This window comes from Hemiscyllium ocellatum, chromosome 16 (genome assembly GCF_020745735.1).
Source record: "Hemiscyllium ocellatum isolate sHemOce1 chromosome 16, sHemOce1.pat.X.cur, whole genome shotgun sequence".
NCBI classification, from domain to species: Eukaryota; Metazoa; Chordata; class Chondrichthyes; order Orectolobiformes; family Hemiscylliidae; genus Hemiscyllium; species Hemiscyllium ocellatum.
The window spans coordinates 30,069,480-30,091,468 of NC_083416.1; the positions used below are offsets into that span (position 1 = coordinate 30,069,480).

The 21,989-nt window shown below is 42.5% G+C and overlaps 1 protein-coding gene across 1 annotated transcript in view; it reads right to left on the bottom strand.

The window, feature by feature from the left end:
• Nucleotides 1–21,989, bottom strand: part of ablim3 (actin binding LIM protein family, member 3) — a 344,253-nt gene that overhangs the window by 136,079 nt on the left and 186,185 nt on the right. The window contains exon 5 of the mRNA XM_060837095.1: nucleotides 14,104–14,230. Within this exon, the coding sequence (XP_060693078.1) occupies nucleotides 14,104–14,230 (127 nt within the window). The remainder of the gene's footprint in view (nucleotides 1–14,103; nucleotides 14,231–21,989) is intronic.

Sequence of the window (21,989 nt, forward strand, 5' to 3'; positions counted from 1 at the left end):
GCTTCCTCCTCCATAATACACTGGCTGTGGCTGGTTAGCCAGCTTGGAGTCAGTCACCTGAACTGAGGAGATTCTAATTTTCTGGTTATATTGGTCAGCCAGGCTTTCCAATTTGGGGTTGTTAACTTTGTCCAATCAACAGCCTTGTAGTCGATGAGGTCAACCTATAGCCAATTACTACATCCCTCTCCCGCCAAGTCCAGCGATGGAGGCCTGGTCTTTCGCTTGTAGCTTTGATTCAGACTCTGACATGGAACGCACATAACCAGACCAGAGACTGCCACTCACGTCCGGAGCAGCTCAGAAGAGTCTCTTCCTCTTCTTCCGGTGGCAACGGTATCAAGGCTGCATCGAACTCAGACCTTCGGCTTGATGTGAAACAGAGGGGAAGAACGCATGCTTTCTGACAGTTTTTTTGGCTGTTCTGATGGGCCAGGTATGTTTTGCTCCTGCCCTGTTTGCGAGGTAACAGCTTTCAGATGATCCATGTTTGTTCAGGATTGCATCAGCCACCAGAACTTTGTAAGTCATGGGACATGACTTTGTGTTAACTTGCCCTTGTAACCAAACAGGATCATTTCTATGGTTCCAGCAACAAACTTCATCCCCTGAATTAAATTGTTTCTCTCGTTTAGAGAAGGCATGTGGTTTGCATTGGCGTTCATGCTGCCAATTCACCCTGCAACCCCAGGTCAAGGAATATCAGGTTTAACCTGTTGCAGAGTCTTCTCCCCATCAGCAACTCTGGAGCTATCTTTGTTGTTGCATTTGGGGTGATCCTATAATTGAACAGGAACCGGGACAGTTTGATATCAATTGACACTATGGGTTGCTTCTTTAAGCCTGCCTTCAACATTTGGACTGCTCTTTCTGCTAGACCATTGGACAATGGATAGTATGGAGCTGTTCCTACATGCTGAATGCCATTTGAATCATAGAATCATAGAGATGTACTGTATGGAAACAGACCCTTCGGTCCAACCCGTCCATGCCGACCAGATATCCCAACCCAATCTAGTCCCACCTGCCAGCACCCGGCCTATATCCCTCCAAACCTTTCCTATTCATATACCCATCCGCATGCCTTTTAAATGTTGTAATTGTACCAGCCTCTACCACATTCTCTGGCAGCTCATTCCATACACGTACCACCCTCTGCGTGAAAAAGCTCCCCCTTAGGTCCCTTTTATATCTTTCCCCTCTCCCTCTAAATCCATGCCCTCTGGTTCTGAACTCCCCCACCCCAGGGAAAAGACTTTGTCAATTTACCTTATCCATGCCCCTCATAATTTTGTAAACCTCTATAAGGTCACCCCTCAGCCTCCAACGCTCCAAGAAAAACAGCACCAGCCTGTTCAGCCTCTCCCTATAGCGATTTCAGGAAATATTCAAATTCCCTAATGGAAACTGACATCCCATTGTCTGTGGCCAATACTTCCAGGAGTCCATGTATTGCAAACAATGCGAACAGCTTCTGAATCATCATCCCTGAGTTTGCTGAACAAATTTTATGTACATCCAACCACTTTGAATGGGTGCCCAGAATGCCCAGGAACATTAAGCCCATGAAAAGACTGGCATAGTTGACTTGCAACTGAGTGCAGGGCCTTCCTGGCCATACCCACAAACATGGGGACACTGCTAGTGGCTATTTTTGTCCTTGTTGGCACTTTGGGTACTAATGCACCAATGCAGCTATGTTGGTATCCAACCCCAGCCACCAGACATAGCTTCTTGTTAGCATCTTCATCTTGGAAACCTCTGTGTGACCCTGATGGAGTTAAGTCAGTACCTGGTAGTGATCTTTACTTGGGGAAATCACCCTTGCTCCCCGTAGTAATATGTTGTCCTCTACAGTGATCTGGTCTCTCTGGGTCCAGAAATGTTTCAATCCTGATTGCGATAGCTCTCTGTTTTCCTCCCATTACCACCAGCTTCTTAGTTTCGTTAGAACGGGATCTTTTTGAGTCCACTGTTGGATATTGTCTGTGATGACCGAAGGGTGTCCAGGAAGTTTACAAATAAATCGGACTCTTCCAGCAGAGGCACCACTGATGTAGTATCTACCAGCAGGAGGCAACTCATGGCATCCACATTAGCCACTTGATTTCCTGGACGGTGTTCTAACTTGTACATGGAAGTGCTGAGAATAATGGCCCATTGCAGAAGCTATGGGTAGCACCTAGTCTTCCTTCAGTAGTTCTGAGCAGGAGTTTGTGATCTGTTACTATGACAAATTCCTATCCATAAAGGTACTGGTAGAACTTCCTCACACCAAAGAAGACTGCTCAGCCTTCCTTCTCAATCTGGGCATGTTTGCGTTTGGCATTAACCAAAATCTGGGAAGCATACGCTATTGGGCGTTGCTCTCCTTTGGGCCATCCAGTGAGCCAACACTATCCCAATACCAAATGAGGAGGCATCACATGTCAGCACTACTTCTCACTTCAGATCGTAGTGGGCCAACACCTTAGATGACGATAGCTGCGTTTTCACTTTCTTAAGGGCTTCTTCTTGGCTATATGACCATTTCCAAGGATGACCCTTTCTCTTTAGCAGGTGTAAGGATGCAAAGATGTAGGCCAAGTTAGATATGAATTTTCCATAATAATTCACTAACCCAAGGAAAGACCTCAGCTCCAGTACAGACATGGGAAATGGATGGGTATTAATTGTAGTGTACTTCTGGCTCTCCTTATCCAGTTGCAATTGCAGGTAAGCATGGCTCATGTCCAGCTTCGTAAAGGATAGCTCCCCCCCTCCAACTTTGCATACAAGTCCTGTGAGGGATTGGGTATTTATCCAGCTGTGACAAGCGGTTTATTGTTTGTTTAAAATCCCGACATGGCGAACTGAGCCATCAGGCTTCATAATCAGTATGATTGGTATTGCCCATTCTGCAAACTGTACTGATTTGATGGTTCCTTTGCTCTCCACTCTCCTATCTCTGCTTCTACTTTTGCCCACAAGGCAAATAGCATCAGGTAGGGCCTTGCAAAATCTTGGAATTGTGTTCTGCTTTTCACCGCAGAGAGCGGCGCGAGCTGGGTGGAAGTGAGGTTGGAGCACCGAGCTGGTCGGGAAGGTAAGTGATTGGTATTTAAAGAACTTACCTCGACGCCAACGGTCCAGCGGCGCGAGCTGGGCGGAAGTGAGGTTGGAGCGCAGAGCTGGTTGGGAAGGTAAGTGATTGGTATTTGTGTGGGTGTGTTCTAGACCCCAGGCCTCCCTCCCATCCTCCTCCTCTAACCTAACTTTAAAGTCCACAGGTAAGCGACTCAGTGTTATTGACTCAGTGTTCTTGTTTTTGGAGACAAAGTGTACAGTCATGGCAGCGCAGGCAGTGGAATGTTCCTCCTGCAGGATGTTTGAGGTAGGGGTGACCACCGATACTCCTGCCGACTTCGTCTGAAGGAAATGCAGTCAGATCCTGCTCCTCACCGAACGAGTTAGGGAACTGGAACTGGAGTTGGATGAACTGAGGATTATTCGAGAGGCTGAGAGGGTGATTGATAGAAGCTACAGGGACATAGTTACGCCGGAGAACAGAGGTAGCTGGGTAACAGTTAGAGGTGGGAAGGGGAAGAAGCAGGCAGTGCAGGGATCCCCTGTGGTCGTTCCCCTAAACAATAAGTATACAGCTTTGGAAACTGTTGGGGGGGGGACAGCCCTGCAGGGGTAAGCTGCAGTGACCGGGTCTGTGGCGTGAGGTCTGGCTCTGAGACTCAGAAGGGAAAGGGGGAGAGGAGGAGAGCGCTAGTTATAGGAGACTCTCTAGTTAGAGGGACGGACAGGCGGTTCTGTGGACATGGGCGAGACTCTCGGATGGTTTGTTGCCTCCCGGGTGCCAGGGTCCGGGACGTCTCGGACCGTGTCTTCAGAATCCTTAAGGGGGAGGGTGTGCAGCCAGAAGTCGTGGTACACATTGGCACCAACGACATAGGTAGGAAGAGGGGTGGGGAGGTCATTCAAGAGCTCAGGGAGTTAGGCTGGAAGCTAAAAGCTAGGACAGACAGAGTCGTCATCTCTGGGTTGTTGCCAGTGCCATGTGACAGTGAGGCAAGGAATAGGGAGAGAGTGCAGTTGAACACGTGGCTGCAAGGATGGTGTAGGAGGGAGGGCTTCAGGTATTTGGACAATTGGACTGCATTCTGGGGAAGGTGGGACCTGTACAAACAGGACGGGTTGCACCTGAACCAGAAGGGCACCAATATCCTGGGGGGTAAGTTTGCTAACACTCTTCGGGGGGGTTTAAACTAATTTGGCAGGGGGATGGGATCCGGACTTGTAGTCCAGCAAGTAGGCTAGCTGTTTGTCAGGATGTCCAAGAATGTAGGGAGGCTGTGGAGAAGGTAGCGCTGACAGGGAATACTTGCGGACACAGAGATGGGCTCAAGTGCGTATACTTCAATGCAAGGAGTATCAGAAATAAGGTGGGTGAACTTAAGGCATGGATCGGTACCTGGGACTACGATGTTGTGGCCATCACGGAAAAGTGGATAGATGAGGGACAGGAATGGTTGTTGGAGGTTCCTGGTTACAGATGTTTCAGTAAGATTAGGGAGGGTGGTAAAAAAGGAGGGGGGGTGGCATTGCTAATTAGAAATGGTATAACGGCTGCAGAAAGGAAGTTTGAGGGGGATCTGCCTTCGGAGGTAGTATGGGCTGAAGTCAGAAATAGGAAAGGTGCAGTCACCTTGTTGGGTGTTTACTATAGGCCCCCCAATAGCAGCAGAGATGTGGAGAAACAGATTGGGAAACAGATTTTGGAAAGGTGCAGAAGCCACAGGGTCGTAGTCATGGGCAACTTCAACTTCCCAAATATTGATTGGAAGCTCTTTAGATCAAGTAGATTGGATGGGGCGGTGTTTGTGCAGTGTGTCCAGGAAGCTTTTCTAACTCAGTATGTAGATTGTCCAACCAGAGGGGAGGCCATATTGGATTTGGTACTCGGTAATGAACCGGGACAAGTGATGGGCTTGTTAGTGGGTGAACATTTTGGTGATGGTGACCACAATTCTGTGACTTTCACCTTGGTTATGGGGAGAGATAGGTGCGCACAACAGGGTAGATTTTACAGTTGGGGGAAGGGAAATTACGATGCTGTAAGACAGGATTTGAGGAGCATAAGTTGGGAGCATAGGCTGTCAGGGAAGGATGTGGTGGAAATATCGAACTTTTTCAAGGAACAGATACGACGTGTCGTTGATATGTATGTACCTATCAGGCAGGAAAGAAATGGTCGTGTGAGGGAACCTTGGTTGACGAGGGAGGTTGAATGTCTAGTAAAGAGGAAGAAGGAGGCTTACATAAGGTTGAGGAAACAGGATTCAGACAGAGCAGTGGAGGGATACAGGATAGCCAGAAGGGACCTGAAGAAAGGGATTAGGAGAGCTAAGAGAGGGCATGAAAAATCCTTGGCGGATAGGATCAAGGATAACCCCACGGCATTTTATGCGTATGTGAAAAACATGAGAATGACGAGAACGAGGGTAGGTCCGATCAAGGACAGTAGTGGGAGATTGTGTATTGAGTCGGAAAAGATAGGAGAGGTCTTGAATGAGTACTTTTCTTCAGTATTTACGAACGAGAGGGACCGTATTGTTGAGGAGGAGAGTGTGAAACGGACTGGTAAGCTAGAAGAGATACTTGTTAGGAAGGAAGATGTGTTGGACATTTTGAACAACTTGAGGATAGACAAGTGCCCTGGGCCTGGCGGGATATATCCTAGGATTATGTGGGAAGCAAGAGAGGAAATTGCAGTACCGTTGGCAATGATCTTTTCGTCTTCACTGTCAACGGGGGTGGTACCAGGGGACTGGAGAGTAGCGAATGTTGTGCTCCTGTTCAAAAAAGGGAATAGGGATAACCTCGGGAATTACAGACCAGTTAGTCTTACTTCTGTGGTAGGCAAAGTAATGAAAAGGGTACTGAGGGATAGGATTTATGAGTATCTGGAAAGACACAGCTTGATTAGGGACAGCCAGCACGGATTTGTGAAGGGTAGGTCTTGCCTTACAAGTCTTATTGAATTCTTTGAGGAGGTGACCAAGCATGTGGATGAGGGTAGAGCAGTGGATGTAGTGTACATTGATTTTAGTAAGGCATTTGATAAGGTTCCCCATGGTAGGCTTATGCGGAAGGTCAGGAGGCATGGGATAGAGGGAAATTTGGCCAACTGGATAGAAAACTGGCTAACTGGTCGAAGTCAGAGAGTGGTGGTAGATGGTAAATATTCAGCCTGGAGCCCAGTTACAAGTGGAGTTCCGCAGGGATCAGTTCTGGGTCCTCTGCTGTTTGTAATTTTTATTAATGACTTGGATGAGGGAGTCGAAGGGTGGGTCAGTAAATTTGCAGATGATACGAAGATTGGTGGAGTTGTGGACAGTGAGGAGGGCTGTTGTCGGCTGCAAAGAGACTTAGATATGATGCAGAGCTAGGCTGAGGAGTGGCAGATGGAGTTCAACCCTGCCAAGTGTGAGGTTGTCCATTTTGGAAGAACAAATAAGAATGCGGAATACAGGGTTAACGGTAGGGTTCTTAGTCAGGTGGTGGAACAGAGGGATCTTGGGGTCTATGTACATAGATCTTTGAAAGTTGTCACTCAGGTGGATAGAGCTTGTAAGAAGGCCTATGGTGTATTAGCGTTCATTAGCAGAGGGATTGAATTCAAGAGTCGTGAAGTGATGTTGCAGCTGTACAGGACTTTGGTTAGGCCACATTTGGAGTACTGTGTGCAGTTCTGGTTGCCTCACTTTAGGAAAGATGTGGAAGCTTTGGAGAGGGTGCAGAGAAGACTTACCAGGATGTTGCCTGGAATGGAGAATAAGTTGTACGAGGATAGGTTGAGAGTTCTCGGCCTTTTCTCGTTGGAACGGCAAAGGATGAGGGGTGACTTGATAGAGGTTTATAAGATGATCAGAGGAATATATAGAGTAGACAGTTAGAAACTTTTTCCCTGGGTACAACAGAGTGTTACAAGGGGACATAAATTTAAGGTGAAGGGTGGAAGGTATAGGGGAGATGTCAGGGGTGGGTTCTTTACCCAGAGAGTGGTGGGGGCATGGAATGCGCTGCCCGTGGGAATGGTAGAGTCAGAATCATTGGTGACCTTTAAGCGGCAATTGGATAGGTACATGGATGGGTGCTTAATCTAGGATAGATGTTCGGCACAACATCGTGGGCCGAAGGGCCTGTTCTGTGCTGTATTGTTCTATGTTCTATGTTACCATGTAAAGTGGATTTGGCCCCTTTGCTAGTCCCAAGCCCCACTGAAATACTCCTGGCTATTTCACTAGGACTTCACCTACACAGCCATTTTCTAACTGAAACATGTTGAGCAATCTAGGCGAATTTTTCTAAACCAATTCTGCCTCAATAGGTCTGGGTTCAAGCCTTTTTACTACCGTCAATGGTAACTGAACAACCGTTTCTCATAGGAGACGGGAACTGAAGCAGGACCCTTGATCTGCAATGGTTCCCCAGTGTGTGTTCTCAGTCTAGCTGAGGTCTTGTGCAAATTTAAGGGTTGGAGTCCACAGCGAATCTCGTTAAAGACAGATTCTGTAACCACAGATGCAGCTGTACTGGTATCGAACTCAATGGGAACTGGGTGACCATTTAACCAAACCATTAATTTTACTCAGTTCTGATTTGGATATCATTAAAGGGGACTTTCCAGGGTATCCATTCTCCTACAAGTTTTCTTACTTAAACCAGGCCTTGTAGGACTCCTTTCCTGTCTCAAGTCCGCATACCAGCAGTAACTATAGGCTGATATGGCCCAGATCTTGAGGAATGTTTTAGCTCGGCTTTGTCATGGGCTTCTGCTGTGGGCTGGCCTAGGATCCGTATGCTTAGGATATAACTTGCATCACGCTCTGCAATTGCCTCCCTCAAGTGGTGTTCTCCAAGGGGGACACTTTGTTTCAGGAGACAGTCACACCTGGTTGAGTAAGTAATTCAAATTAAATCAGTGATCAGGGACAACAGGGTGAGATTGCAAGTGAAGAAGGTAGGGGGATCCTGAGTTCAGGAACAGAGGAGTCTCAGCTCTTGACCTTGTCCAACAGATATGAAATGCTTGCTCCCTGTGTGGTTGAGCAAAAGGTCTGTGGGGAGGATGAACCAGTTGACCATGCACCATGGTGCAGAAGGCCATTCAAGAGGGGGGAGCAAAGAGGTGGTTATGGGGAATTCTATAATTACGGGGACAGATAATATCCTTTGCAAGCCAGATTGGGAGTCCCACATGGTGTGTTGCCTGTCCAGTGCCAGGGTGCAGGGCATCTTTGATCAGCTTGAAAGGATATTGGTGTGAGAGGGGGAGGATCCATTTGTTGTGGTCCACATTGGAACTAACAACATAGGCAAGGTTAAGATGTTTGGGGATTATCAAGCAGTAGGAACAAAATTAAGGAACAGGTCCTCAAGGGTCATAATCTCCAGATTACTACCCGAGCCATGTACACATTGGCTTAGGGAAGTAAACACGTGGCCAAGGGAGTAATAAGGGAAAGAGGGATTCCATATCATGGAGCATTGGCATCAGTTTTGGAATGGTGGTTGGGGGGGGCGGGGGGGGGGGGGGGGGGTGGTGGGGTTGGGGATCTGTACTGATGGGACAGTCTCCACCTGAACCGATCTGGAACCAGTGTCCTAGTGAAAAGGATAAATAGGGTGGTCACTAGGACTTTAAACTAGTGAGTCAGGGAAAGGGAAAAGGAAAATGACTGGGAGTATGATAGTAAATAAAAAGGTAAGCAGCAGGTTAGCATTTGTGCAGGAGGGTTTAAATTCAAGACAGAGTATGAAAGAAGCAAAAAAGAAGGATAACTCAGGAGATATTATTAGGGATGCTGGAAATCATGACAGTAAGAAAGATAACATAAGGGCACTTAAGCTGAATGCTTGTAGCATTTATAACCAAGTTGATGAATTAACGGCACAAGTCATCATGAACGAATTTGATTTAGTAGCCATTAGGGAGACATGGTTACAGGATGGCCATAACTGAGTTAAATATCCAGGGTACCAGACTATTTGGAGGACAGACAGGAAGGTAAAGATGGTGTAGCACTGATATTCAAGGATGACATCAGGATGGTGCTGAGAGAAGAATGTAGAATAAGGTTGAACCCATTTGGGTGGAAATTAGAAATCCTAAGAAGCAAATGTCATTGATAAGCTTAGTCTATTCGCCACCAAATAATAACAAACAAAGAAATAACTATTGACTGTAAAATGGAAGGGCAATTATCATGAGGAATGTTAATCGATTGGTTGAATCAGCTCAGTCAGAGTAGATTGAGGAGGTGTTCACTGAGTGTATCCATGATAGTTTTCTTGAACAGCATGTAATGGAACCAAAGAGGCAGCAAGCTATCCTTGATCTGGTCCTGTGTAATGAGACAGGAATAATTAATGACCTCATAGTCAGGGATCCTCTTGGAAGGAGCGATCACAGTATGGTTGAACTTTGAATACAGATGAAGAGTGTGAAGATAAAATCCAAAACCAGGTACAGTGCTTAAACAAGGGAGACTACAATAGAATGAGGGAGAACTTGGCTAAAGTAGCCTGGAAACAATGATTTCATAGTGGGACAGTTGACGAGCAGTGGAGGACTTTCAAAGCAATTATTCAATGTCCTCAGCAAATGTATATTCCAATGAAAAGGAAGTATGGAAAGGGATAATCTGCCATGTGTCTAAGGAAATAAGGGAGGCTATCAAATTGAAAGAGAAGACATACAAAGTATGGCCAAAAACAGCATGAAACTAGAAGACTAGGAAAACTTTAAAGATCAACAGAAAGCCACAAAAAGAGCTATAAAGAAAAGTTAGATAGAACATGAGAAAAAAAACTACCACAGAATATAAAGACAGATTGCAACAGCTTCTCTAAATATATAAAATGAAAAATAGTGGCTAAAGTAAACATTGGTCCTTTAGAGGATAAGAAGGGGTATTTAGTTATGGAATATGATGAATGGGCGAGGCATTGATCAGGTGTTTTGTATTGGTCTTCACAGTGGAGGATACTAATATCATGCCAGTAATTGATGAAGAGAAGGTAGGTGGCAACCTGGAAACATCATTATTATGGAAGAGTTTAGTGTTGGATGAGTTAATGGAGCTACGGATTGATAAGTCTCCTAACCTTGATGGAATGCATCCCAGGGTATTAAAAGAGAAATGGCAGGAGAAATAGCAAGTGCACTGGAGGTAATTTTCCAAAATTTGCTGGATTCTAGGACAGTAAGTGTGACGCTACTATTTAAAAAGAGTGGTAAACAAAAGATGGAGGAATTATAGACCTGTTAGCTAAAACGCTATTGTGGGGAAGGTGCTTGAGTCTATTAACAAGGAAGGAATAGCAAGGCATCTTGATAGAAATTATCCTATTGGACAGACACAGCATAGATCCATGAAGGGCAGGTCGTGCTTAACGAATCTTTTGGAATTCTATGAAGACATTATGAACAAGGTGGACAATGGGGACCCAGTGGATGTGGTGTACCTAGATTTCCAAAAGGCCTTGGACAAGGTGCCGCACAAGAGGATCAAGATGCATGGCATTAAGGGTAGAGGATTGGTTGACTGACTGGAAGCAAAGAGTGGGGATAAATGAGTGCTATTCTGGTTGGCAAACAGCGACTAAAGGTGTGCCTCAGGGATCGGTGCTGGGACCGCAATTATGCACAATTTATATAGATGATTTGGAGTTAGGGACCACGTGTAGTGTGTCAAATTTTGCAGATGAAGCTAAGATGAGTGGCAGAGCAAAGTGTGCAGAGTACTGTGAAACTTTGCAGAGGAACATAGATACTTTGAGAGAGTGGGCAAAGGTCTAACAGATGGAATAAAACGTTAATAAATGGGAGGTCATCTATTTTGGTTGGAGTAACAGTAAGAAGGATCATTACTTGAATGGTAAAAAGTTTCAGCATGCAGCTATGCAGAGGGACCTGGGTGTCCTTGTGCATGAATCACAGAAGGTTGGTCTGCAGGTACAACAAGTAATTAGGAAGGCAAATGGAATTGTGTTCTTCGTTGCTAAAGGGATTGACTTTAAAAGCAGAGATATTATGTTGCAGTTGTACAGGGTGCTGGTGAGGCCACCGGTAGAGTATTGCATGCAATTTTGGTCTCCTTACTTGAGAGAAGATGTACTGGCACTGGAGGAGGTGCAGAGGAGTTTCACTAGTTGATTCTGGAGTTGAGGAAGTTGGCTTATGAGGAGAAACTGAGTAGACTGGGATTATATTCATTGTAATTCAGAAGAATGATGGGACATCTTACAGAAACATATACTATTATGAAGGGAATAGATGACATAGAAGTAGGGGAGATGTTTCCACTTGCAAGTGAAACTGGGACAAGAGAGCATAGCCTCAAGATTAGAGGGAGCAGATTCAAGACCGAATTGAGAAGGAACTGCTTCACCCAGAGGGTTGTAAATCTTTGGAATTCCTTGCCCGGTGAACTAGTTGACACTACTTCATTAAACATTTTTAAAGCTAAGATGGATTTTTTTTGAACAATAAAGGAATTAAGGGTTACGGTGAGATCGTGGTTAAGTGAATCTGAGTCCACAAAAAAATCAGCCATGATCATATTGAATGGTGGAGCAGGCTCGAAGGGCCAGATGGCCTACTCCTGCTCCAAGTTATGATGTAAGCTCAGTCAGACAGGTGAGTGAGTCCACTTCCATTGGGAAGCCCTGTAGCTCCCAGGCTCCACTTGCTGCATTTTCTAATGACCATGCCAGTTATAGTGACTGTTTGAAGTCCAGTTCAGCTTCAGCGAGTAGGCACTTCTGCATGGGAACATTATTAATCTTACGTATCAAACAGTCGCTCAATATTTCATTCAGTGTTAACCCAAAATCACATGCCTCTGCCAGCCGTCTCAACCTCATCAAAAATCCTGATATGGATTCCCCTGGTTCTCTAACAGCCGAATAAAACTGATAGCATCTTAGAATTAGAGGAGGTTTGGGGTCATAATATTCCTTAACCAACCCTGTCAACTCTTGGAAAGTTTTAATGTCTGATACCTTGGAGCAAGCTAAGTTCTTAATAACTGAAAAAGCAAGTGGGCAGAAGGATTACTTGTTGCTTTTCATCTGCCCCAATGTCATTTGCACAGAAAAAAAAATCACATTCTTTCCACATACTGGGCCCAGTCTTTGACAGCAGGGTCAAATGAGTCAAGTTTCCCAAACAAAGACATGCTGCCAGAAATGCTTACCACAACTGCAAGATGACTGTTATAAGTGAATGTTTTTCAGGCACATCCTGTTTTCTCCCATCGCATTTGAGATAACTGTACAGAAGCCAGTATCCTGTCACCAAGTCAATCTTTATTTACTTGTGCACTAGCTGTAGCCAACCAGCTCAGAGCCAATCTCCTGAATTGAGGAGAGTCCAATCTCCTGTTTTTTTTGGTCAGTCAGGGCTTTCCTGATTTGCTCAGGGAAATAATCCTAATTAAAGACCTTGTAGTCAATGAAGTCGACCTGGTTCCAATCACTAAAACGTAATAGGAAGATTTTCTTAAATTTTTTTCTCATATCGTTAGAAGTGAGCATATCAGCCACCTTTACCTGACAACCTTGCCTCAATGTAACATTCTTGCCACTGAGTCGGAAGATTTTGGATTCAAACCCCAAGCTCCAGCAGTACTCTGTGTCAAAATGTTATGTTTCAGGTGAATTGTTAAGCAGAAGTCAGCATCAAGTGAACATAAAATCCCATGATACCAGTTGAAGAAAAGCAAAGAAAGTCTCCTGATAACATTTTTTTTCACTGACATTACTAAAGCTAGTTACTAATTTTTGAGGAACCTTATGCACAAATTAGCAACTGCTTTCACCACAACATAACACTGACCACAGTGTTGGAAAGACAGTATAATATCAAAAGTTCTTTAATTTTCTACATTATGTATTCAATATGGAGTTAATTGGCTATGAAAAGCTTTAAAATATTGTTGGTTGTGAAAAGAACCATGCAAGTTTGTTTTTGTTATTTTGACCAGTGAATATTGCCTGCTATGTTGCAGGTTAGTAATGACATTCATGTGAATAGCAAATTTCTTTAAAACATAGTGTCATGTAAACCAGTCTTCAATGTGCTGTGTCACTAAATAACAAATTCACATCAGGACTGTGCCTTTTAGGGTGAGTACTGTGCACAACTTTCCAATGGAATATTGGAAACACAGACATAGTCATTCTTAATACTTGCAAAACTCCTTGCCACAATGTCAGGGGAAACATAAGGATAAATGGTTCGCATGAGAAGGAACAATTAAAAAGAAGATGAAGGGAATGAAGGAAAGAAATCAAAGGGCATGACCATGTGGGTAAGAAAAAAGTGGTGGTCTGTTATTAGTGATTGATTTGCATTAATAAAATCAACGATCTGAAATTCTTCTAACGTTTTACATTTTTTAAAAATACACTGAACAAGAGGCACTAACAGCACAAGTACTAGGAAATGCAACAGTCAATATTTGTGCTGAACTGTAGATTGTTTGCATGGTCAGGTATGGAGGAAAGAATTCCTGACAATGATGGGTATTCAGTGACCACAGCTAAGTGATCACACTGTATGGATAAATAGATGATGTGAGTACAGCCGCAATATCATCATGGTAAAGTCATTTGTCAAGATTCATTGTAGCTGGCAGAGGACAACGCTGGGGATTATTATTTAACTGTCAGTGCCTGGGCAGTAATCATTGGCTCTACAGTGGGAAGTTGATCTGCTCTGTCAGATTATGGCCCAGGAGCAAAGGGTTAAAGTCACTCCATTGTTTACATACAAATAACAGGAACTTGGGTGAAAGAGCAGAGAACATTTGTGGAACTGAACTCTACAATGAATCAGTTCCTTTAGGAAAGAAAGAAGAAAATCCAAGCAAGATTCAATGCTGTACCAACAAATTATGAGCTCACTGAAGTTAGGCAGAACATGTGAATTAAATATAAAGCAGTAACTATGTCAATCTTTCTGAATGCATGACATTTCGATAGTTAATTAATCTTAATCCATTTTCTCTTACATATACTGCATTTTTCAAGTACCATACATACTTGCTGATATATTCTCCTGTCAGCACAAGACCACAAGACTGGCATTTGAAACAGCTCACATGCCATTGCTTCTCCAAGGCCAGCAATGATTGTCCATGTTTGATTTCATCCCCACAGCCAGCACACTCTGTAATAAAAATAGAATATAAACAGAATAGATAATCCACGAAGAATCTTCCAAAATACTGTAATTACAACTCACTTCAAATGACTGGTAGAGAAATGATTGTCGTATTTCAGAGTGATACACAAAATTATGTCTTTATTTAAAACTATAGCAATCCTGAGCTCATGTCAAGTTCTGTCAAGTTAACAGAATTATCACATTCATAAATGTTCAATTTTATTCTACATAATTATACTTCACTTTACACTGATTAAATGCATTTCTGAATAAGTTTAATTTATCATTTCAGAACTTCGTTGTCATGTTTATGTTACAAACCTTACTTGCATTCTAACCCATTTATCAATGGATTATGCCTCTTCCAAGTTCAAATTCAGTTCAGGCAATATTACTTTGTGGGCAATGTGAATCAGCAGCCCGTATTATACTCTGTCTGATTTATTTTCCATTGACTGTATATTATACAGCACATAGCCTCCATCATTTTACAGACATTATGCATAAATTACAAAAGTAGGGAAGCCTCACTAAAACTTTACAAGGCACCAGTTAGACCACACGTGGAATACTGTAGTTTTGGTCCCCTTAACTGAGGGAAAAAATGACATTGGAAGCAGTCTAAAGAAGTTTGACTAAACCGACCTAAGTTATGGAGTATATGTCAGATGAGAAGAGGTTCAATGGATTGTGCCCATATTAATTGGAGTTTCAAAATGTGAGACATGACCTTATTGAAACATACAAGACCTTTCCCCTTGTGGGATGGGCTAGGACCAGATGTCTTAATCTCAGAGTAAGGAATCATCTATTTAAGTCAGAGATGAGGAGGAATTTCTTCACTCAGTGTATATTCAATCTGCTGAATTCTTTACCTCAGAGGGCTGTTGAGGATGGGCATTCAAGGTTGTAATAGACAGATTTTTAATCAGTAGTTGAATGGTGGAGCAGTTTTGATGATCTGAATGGCCTATATCTGCTCCTATGTCTTGTGAGCTTATGTTTAACATTCATTATTTGATTTCAACCAACATATGTCATCAATTTTGATGAGAGATTTTTTTTAGGATGGTACGTATATATTCTTCTACTTTTCAACCAGGTGAAAATTGTTTACCCGAGAATAGTTTCAGTCCAGCTGTCAGGTTACCTGATTTGTTTCCCAGTAGATAAATTTATTCAATCTAATCTAGGATGTACATCGAAAGACTCATGCCTGACAGAGAAGGCACAAGTCTATATTTTTCAATGCAGGCAATAGAAAGTTGAAAGATGTGGCCCCAAAGTGTCTAATTATCCAACTAGATACTAGTCGTTTCTTGCTCTGTACCTGCTTTTGCATAAGCTTTATAGTGTGCTATGTTATGCTAAAACTCCAGATCTTGATACATTGGGGTCAGTCAACAACAATACCAAATAAATTTTTCAGATCTATTAAGGTGGGTCACTATCTCTTCTGTAACTTCACCAGAGATGTGATGGAAACTCTACATGTAATTAGAAAGGGAGGGGTTTCCTCCACATTTCTGGCAAATGTTACAGCAGTTGATGGGAAACAGCTTGAGAAAATTCATAGCTGCCAGGAGCATTAAAATAGCTTTAAATCAAGTTGCTTAAAGATGACTTTGACAATATAGCATCCTTGCAAATAAATGTTCAACATAAAAACTAAAGATTTTCTAGCCAAATATTTTTCAATCTAGCCCAACACTGGAATATTTACAGACTTAAACATGTTCATGGGCGGGGGGTAGGGGGGTGGGGGGTGTCCTGGAGGATGTGTAAAACCTCAAGGGTTTAATGCATGCTGTAACCTTTGCAGTTACACTATTTTCTGAATTAAGCTGCCACAGCTAAAACAAGTTTGATGTAAATGCTGAAGCATCACTGCATCCCCAGTCATCTTAGGGCTGGGTTACCAAGTTAACCTCTGGCTTCTTTTAACTTGCACAAAGTTTTTTTTCAACGATCTGCTCAGTTTCCTCCAAACTTGCCTCCAACATAAATGGTGAGGAGCTCAATAGTTTGCTTGTCACTAAAATCAAGACAACCTGATCAGCTATCACTGGTATGCCCTTCTTTACCATCAGTTAAATTCTTCTAATTTTCTCTCCTAATTCTAAGTTTGCATCCTTCTCCAGTTTCTGTCATACCTTCTCTATGCTCATCTTGTCCATGAGACCCATCTCCTGTCTCTTCAATTTCATTCCTACGAAATTACTGACCACAAAGCATTCTGTCCTGACCCCCATGTTAACTGATATTGTAAGTGGCTCTCTCTTCAGGTGCTGTTTCTCTCTGCCTTACATCTGCAATCCACTCTCCTCAGAAAAAAACCCTTGTATCCTTGCAAGCTACCACCCTAATCCCAAACTCTTTCTTTTCCAAAGTTCTTGAATGCGCTATTGCCTCAGAAAACTAGTTCCAATCAGATTTCAGCCTCTGCCACTGTACTGAAATAACCTTTTTCAAAGTCACACATGGTATCCAATGCAAATATGGTAAAGTTAAACTTTCCACATCTTCATTCTTCTTGACCTCTCTGCTGCATCCGGGATACCTCTCACATAGTTTCATTCTTATCTAACTAATAACTGTCTCCCTTTTGTGTTCCTGCACCTTTGGTGTCCACCAGCGATCCATTTGTTCTTGGCCCCTTCTTAGTCCTTATCCAAAGCTGCCCATTGACAACAGCATTTTAAGGCATTGTGTTAGTTTCCACATGAATGCTGATGCCACCCAGCTCTCAGCTACTCCACTGCTGTGAAATTATCAAACTGTCTATCTAACATCCATTATTGGTTGAGCAAGAAGTTATTTCAATTAAGTATTGGGAAAGTGGAAGCCATTGTTTTCAACACCTCCTCCAAGCCTCTGATGTCCAAAAACAGATTACTCTCCCTAACAGCAGTTCTTTAAGTTAGTCTGCTCACTGCCTTAGCGTCACATTGATTCAGAAATGAGCTTCTGACCTCGTATTTGGACCATCTCAAAGACCATCTATTTCCCCTCTAACTTTGTTCAACTTCTTCCCAGCCACAGCTCATTTGCTGCTGAAACATTCATTCATAACTTTGTTATCTTCCAGACTCAAATACAACCATACTCCTAACTGGTGACCCACATTCAATGTGTTGCTAACAACAAGTTAGCCAAAACTCAGCAACCAGTATCTTGACTCACAGCAAGTCCCATTCCTCTATCTTACCTGCACTCACTGATTGCACCAAATTCCAGTGAAACAATCTTATTGATTTTTGAATTTTCATCATGGTTTTAAAATTCTTCCTGTTTTTTGTCATGTTTGTTATAATCTCCTTCAGTTCCATAATCTTCCATGATATGTGCCTTTAGTTCTGGCCTCTTGAACATATCTGATTTTAATTGCTCCAACACTGGTGCTGTGCCTTCAGTTATCTTGCAACAAGTTTGGAATATTCTCTCAATACATCTCTGCTTCCTCACCTCACTTTACGATTTAAGGATTAAATGTATGTTTTTGATCTTTCGACCTAATATCTCCTTATGTGTTTGGTGTCCGACTTTGTCTTATAATGTAGCTAGATTAGATTAGATTACTTACAGTGTTGAAACAGGCCCTTCGGCCCAACAAGTCCACACCGACCCGCCGAAGCACAACCCACCCATACCCCTACGTTAACCCCTTACCTAATACTACAGGCAATTTAGCATGGCCAATTTACCTGACTCGCACATCTTTGGACTGTGGGAGGAAACCGGAGCACCCGGAGGAAACCCACGCAGACACGGGTAGAACGTGCAAACTCCCCACAGTCAGTTGCCTGAGTCGGGAATTGAACCAGGGTCTCAGGCGTTGTGAGACAGCAGTGCTAACCACTGTGCCACCGTGTCGCCCACGAAGTGCCTTGGGATATTTCATTTTGTTTAAGTAGTCATACGAATCTAAGTTGTTGTTAAGCTAATTCACTTTTTTAAAGTTGAACACAAACCCTTTGTTGTAAGTTTACTGGAGCTTTGTAACCGTGAATGGTAATTATTAGTGTTGGTCATAATCAGCAAGTTACATATTCATCATCTATAGTCTGTCTGAAAGGCACCTTGGACAGAAGAACTGATCCTTAGCATTTAACTCTGTTAAACTCCCTTGGTGTTGATAATGTCCTGTCAGTTATAGTACAAAAGGAAATAACTTTAAAACTGAAGCCAAATTTTGGTTGTTATCTTCTAACACCAATTGTCTGCTGTTTACAGTGATTAGATTTTTCCACAACTCCTTTTGATTAACTTTATATCACATCTGGTCAGCCAGCATCCGAGGAGCAGGAAAGTCGATGTTTCAAGCATAAGCTTTTCATCAGGAATGTGCGGGATTGAGCCCAAGGGGGCCAAGAGATAAATGGAAGCGAGGTGGCGCTGGGAGGGAAGGTAGCTGGGAATGTGATAGGTAGATGAAGATGGGGGATCATGGTGATAGGTTGGAGTGGATGGATGGGAAGGAAGATGGACAGACAGGACACTTCAAGAGGGCGGTGCCAAATTGGAGGGTTAGATCTGGGATAAGGTGGGGGGAGGGGAGATGACAAAACTGATTAAATCAACATTGATCCCAAGGCTGAAGACGAGGCATTCTTCCTCCAGGCGTTTGTTGGCTAGAATTTGGTGGTGGTGAAGGCCCAAGACTTGCATATCCTTGGCAAGTGGGAGGGGAGTTGAAGTGGTTAGCCACACAGTGGAGGGGTTGTTTAGTGTGTGTGTCCCAGAGGTGATCTCTGAAACGTTACGTAAGTTGGCGTCCTGTCTCCCCAGTGTAGAGGAGACCACATCAAGAGCAATGGACACAGTACATGATATATGTGGAGGTGCAGGCAAATCTCTGTTGGATGTAGAAGGATCCTTTGGGGCCTTGGAGATGAGGGGGAAGGGGTGGGCGCATGTTTTTCACCTCTTGCAGTGGGAAGGGAAGGTGCTGGGAGTGGAGGGTGGGTTGTGGGCTTGGGAGGGAGGAGGGGGGAGACGTGGACCTAACAAGGGAGTTGTGAAGGGAATGGTCTCTGCAGAGTGCAGATAGGGGTGGGGAGGGAAATATATCTCTGGTAGTTTGACTCTGATCTCCAGCATCTTCAATATTCACTTTCTCCTCCTTAATGACACATCTGTCAATTTCCTAATGCTTTTGTCAAGTTTAGTTTTACTTTTGTCTAGTCTCAGGGAAACCTTATACTCAGTTTTCTTACTGGCACACCAAGAACTGCTGTAGACTATATTATTGAATTTTGTTTCATGAAATATTCACTATGCTGCTGCACAGTAAGGTTCCAGCATAGCTTTGAAACCAAGATTTCAAAAAAATGTTTTGAAGTGTTTCTTAAATAATGTGATTGACAATCATGAAAGAAATCACAGCTTTCAATAGTTTGCCTGTCCAAACATACAGAATTGGCAGAATGTAAAATTGAGGAAGTATATTGTATGAAAAATGAAATGTGTAATACTTTAATAAATGATTTAACAAAATAATTTGAAAAGCTGTAACGAGATATTCAAATGTTTGTAATGATTGTTTGTAAAATCCTATTTTTGATGAAAAGAATGCATCTAAGTCTATACATATTTTTAACAGATACTGATATCCCTGCTCTGTATTTGCAATCTTGACTTTTTACTTCAGATTTCCAGAAAATTCAGGACTCTTTTTAAAATTACCTTGCTTGAAGTTTGGAAACTATTGTTGAATATTATGTATTAAGAAATCTAAAGTTGTCTTATTCATCAAAAACAAGGATTAAATTTCAAAATACAACACTTTGATGATGATCTTAAGTGAAAAATATCATGTTAATGGTGATGGTCCAGTAATCAATTGCTCATCAGGGATTGATTATTCTCTGGGTTAGTGTACTAAAACAGTAACATATTATAATTTATCAATTATACTGATGTCTGTGGTGTATTTCACCTAGCAACCAAACAGACTAACAGTTTGGTAGAGTTGCAATGAGGTATTCATGGAGCACGTGGTGTCTTTAAAGGTGAACTCTCTGTAAGGCAATGTACAACATAACTACACATTTACAGTAAAGCTATCAAAAATGAAAATCTCTCTCTGTTCATTCAGCATCTTTAGATGTTTACTGGTTGCTCATCATGGCACTCCACACATCTCTACCAGTCTTTCCATGATGTTGCAATGGTGCAACAAGAAAACCCAGCTGCCAAGAACTACCTCAGCCAAAAAAAAGTTCAAAACTATTCCACCAGTCTTATTAAGCAACACGCCATCAGAGTACTTAATTCTATTTCATGGAAAATTGACAATCACCAAAGAGCATTTCCTTTGTTCCAGCAATGCTGCTAGATAGCAAAATTTCCATATTTCTCTCTTTTCCAGGATCTATATTGGAAATTGCAGGGGAAGGTGGATTTTAACCCTTGGTGCAAATGAGAATGTGGCAGACTGGTGGCTTTGTTTTTACACCTGCCAACTTCATAAGCAGGCAGTTATCTGAGTTAGTGAGTCATAGATATGTAAGTATCTGGTTCTTATGCGGATTTAGACCTACAGTGCCATGTTAAAGCAAAATCAGAGCTATTCCACCGAGTATCCAAACTGTTGTTAAAATCTATCAGGCTTACTGTCCCAGAGTTACTAATGCAGTATTGAAAGGATTATTTACCCTAAAACATATAATAAGGTTACCATTTCCTAATTCTGTAGCCTCTTCAAGTCCTCTGAGATATTCGCACTCATCTACTTCAGACAATTGAACATCTTCAATTTTAATCAGTCCACCATTGGTGGCACAGCTTTCAGCTCTTCGAACCCTTGGCTCTGAGATTCTTCTCCTAAATCTCTCTGCCTCTGTTTCCTGCTTTAAGATGGTCCTTAAAGTCTGCTTTATTTTGACCAAACATTGCAATGTCTATTCTAATATTGCTTTATGTGGCTCAATGTCAAATGTAGCTTTATAACACTCCAACAAAATGCCTCATATTTACATAAATATGTGTACATATATAGTGGTGATTGTTTTTGTAATTGAAGCTTAGGACTACAATGTCACTTGATAAAATGGATTGATAAAATGTTTTAGATTCTAGATAGCTTAGTTAACACTTCTTGTTTTACTTGCCTCCAGGAGGCTTTATTTGGTTATCAATGGGATGGTGGAAGAATACCTGGAAAATGAGTCTCAGCAACCAACAAACAGCAGCAGCTGTGCCTATTATGAAACAACAGGTGACAAGAGCTGTTTGTAGGAAGTCATAACCCAAACATAGTGCATGTGGAGTTCTGTGAGTCAAAGCGTATCTGGAGTCTGTCTCTCTACAGGCAGGTTATTTTAATGTTGGCAGGATTCTGAATCAGGGGCCTATGATCTTCCAGTTCCATTCAATGGGTATCACAGCATTGCTTATTTACTACTGGATTTTGTTCAATCTGCTACAGTAATCTTCCATTCTGACTTCAAAACTCATTGTATAGTTTATTATGAAAATGATTCATGCCTTACTCAGTACCTCACCTTCTCTGTTGACCTCAACAGTTAGCATGAGGGATGTATCGCAGTGACTAGCTTGCCTCATTACAGAAGTGCCTTTGGCTGCTCACATACTGCTATTGGGAGACCAGAAAACCAACCTGCTACAGTTATGAATGGAAAAAGTAGCCACTTCATTAATGTTCAGGTAAACTCAGATTACAGAAAAAGGATCATGCAAATTTCTGCAAGCTACATGTACAGATATCAGAATGACTTCATGCTACATTTTCCTACTACAG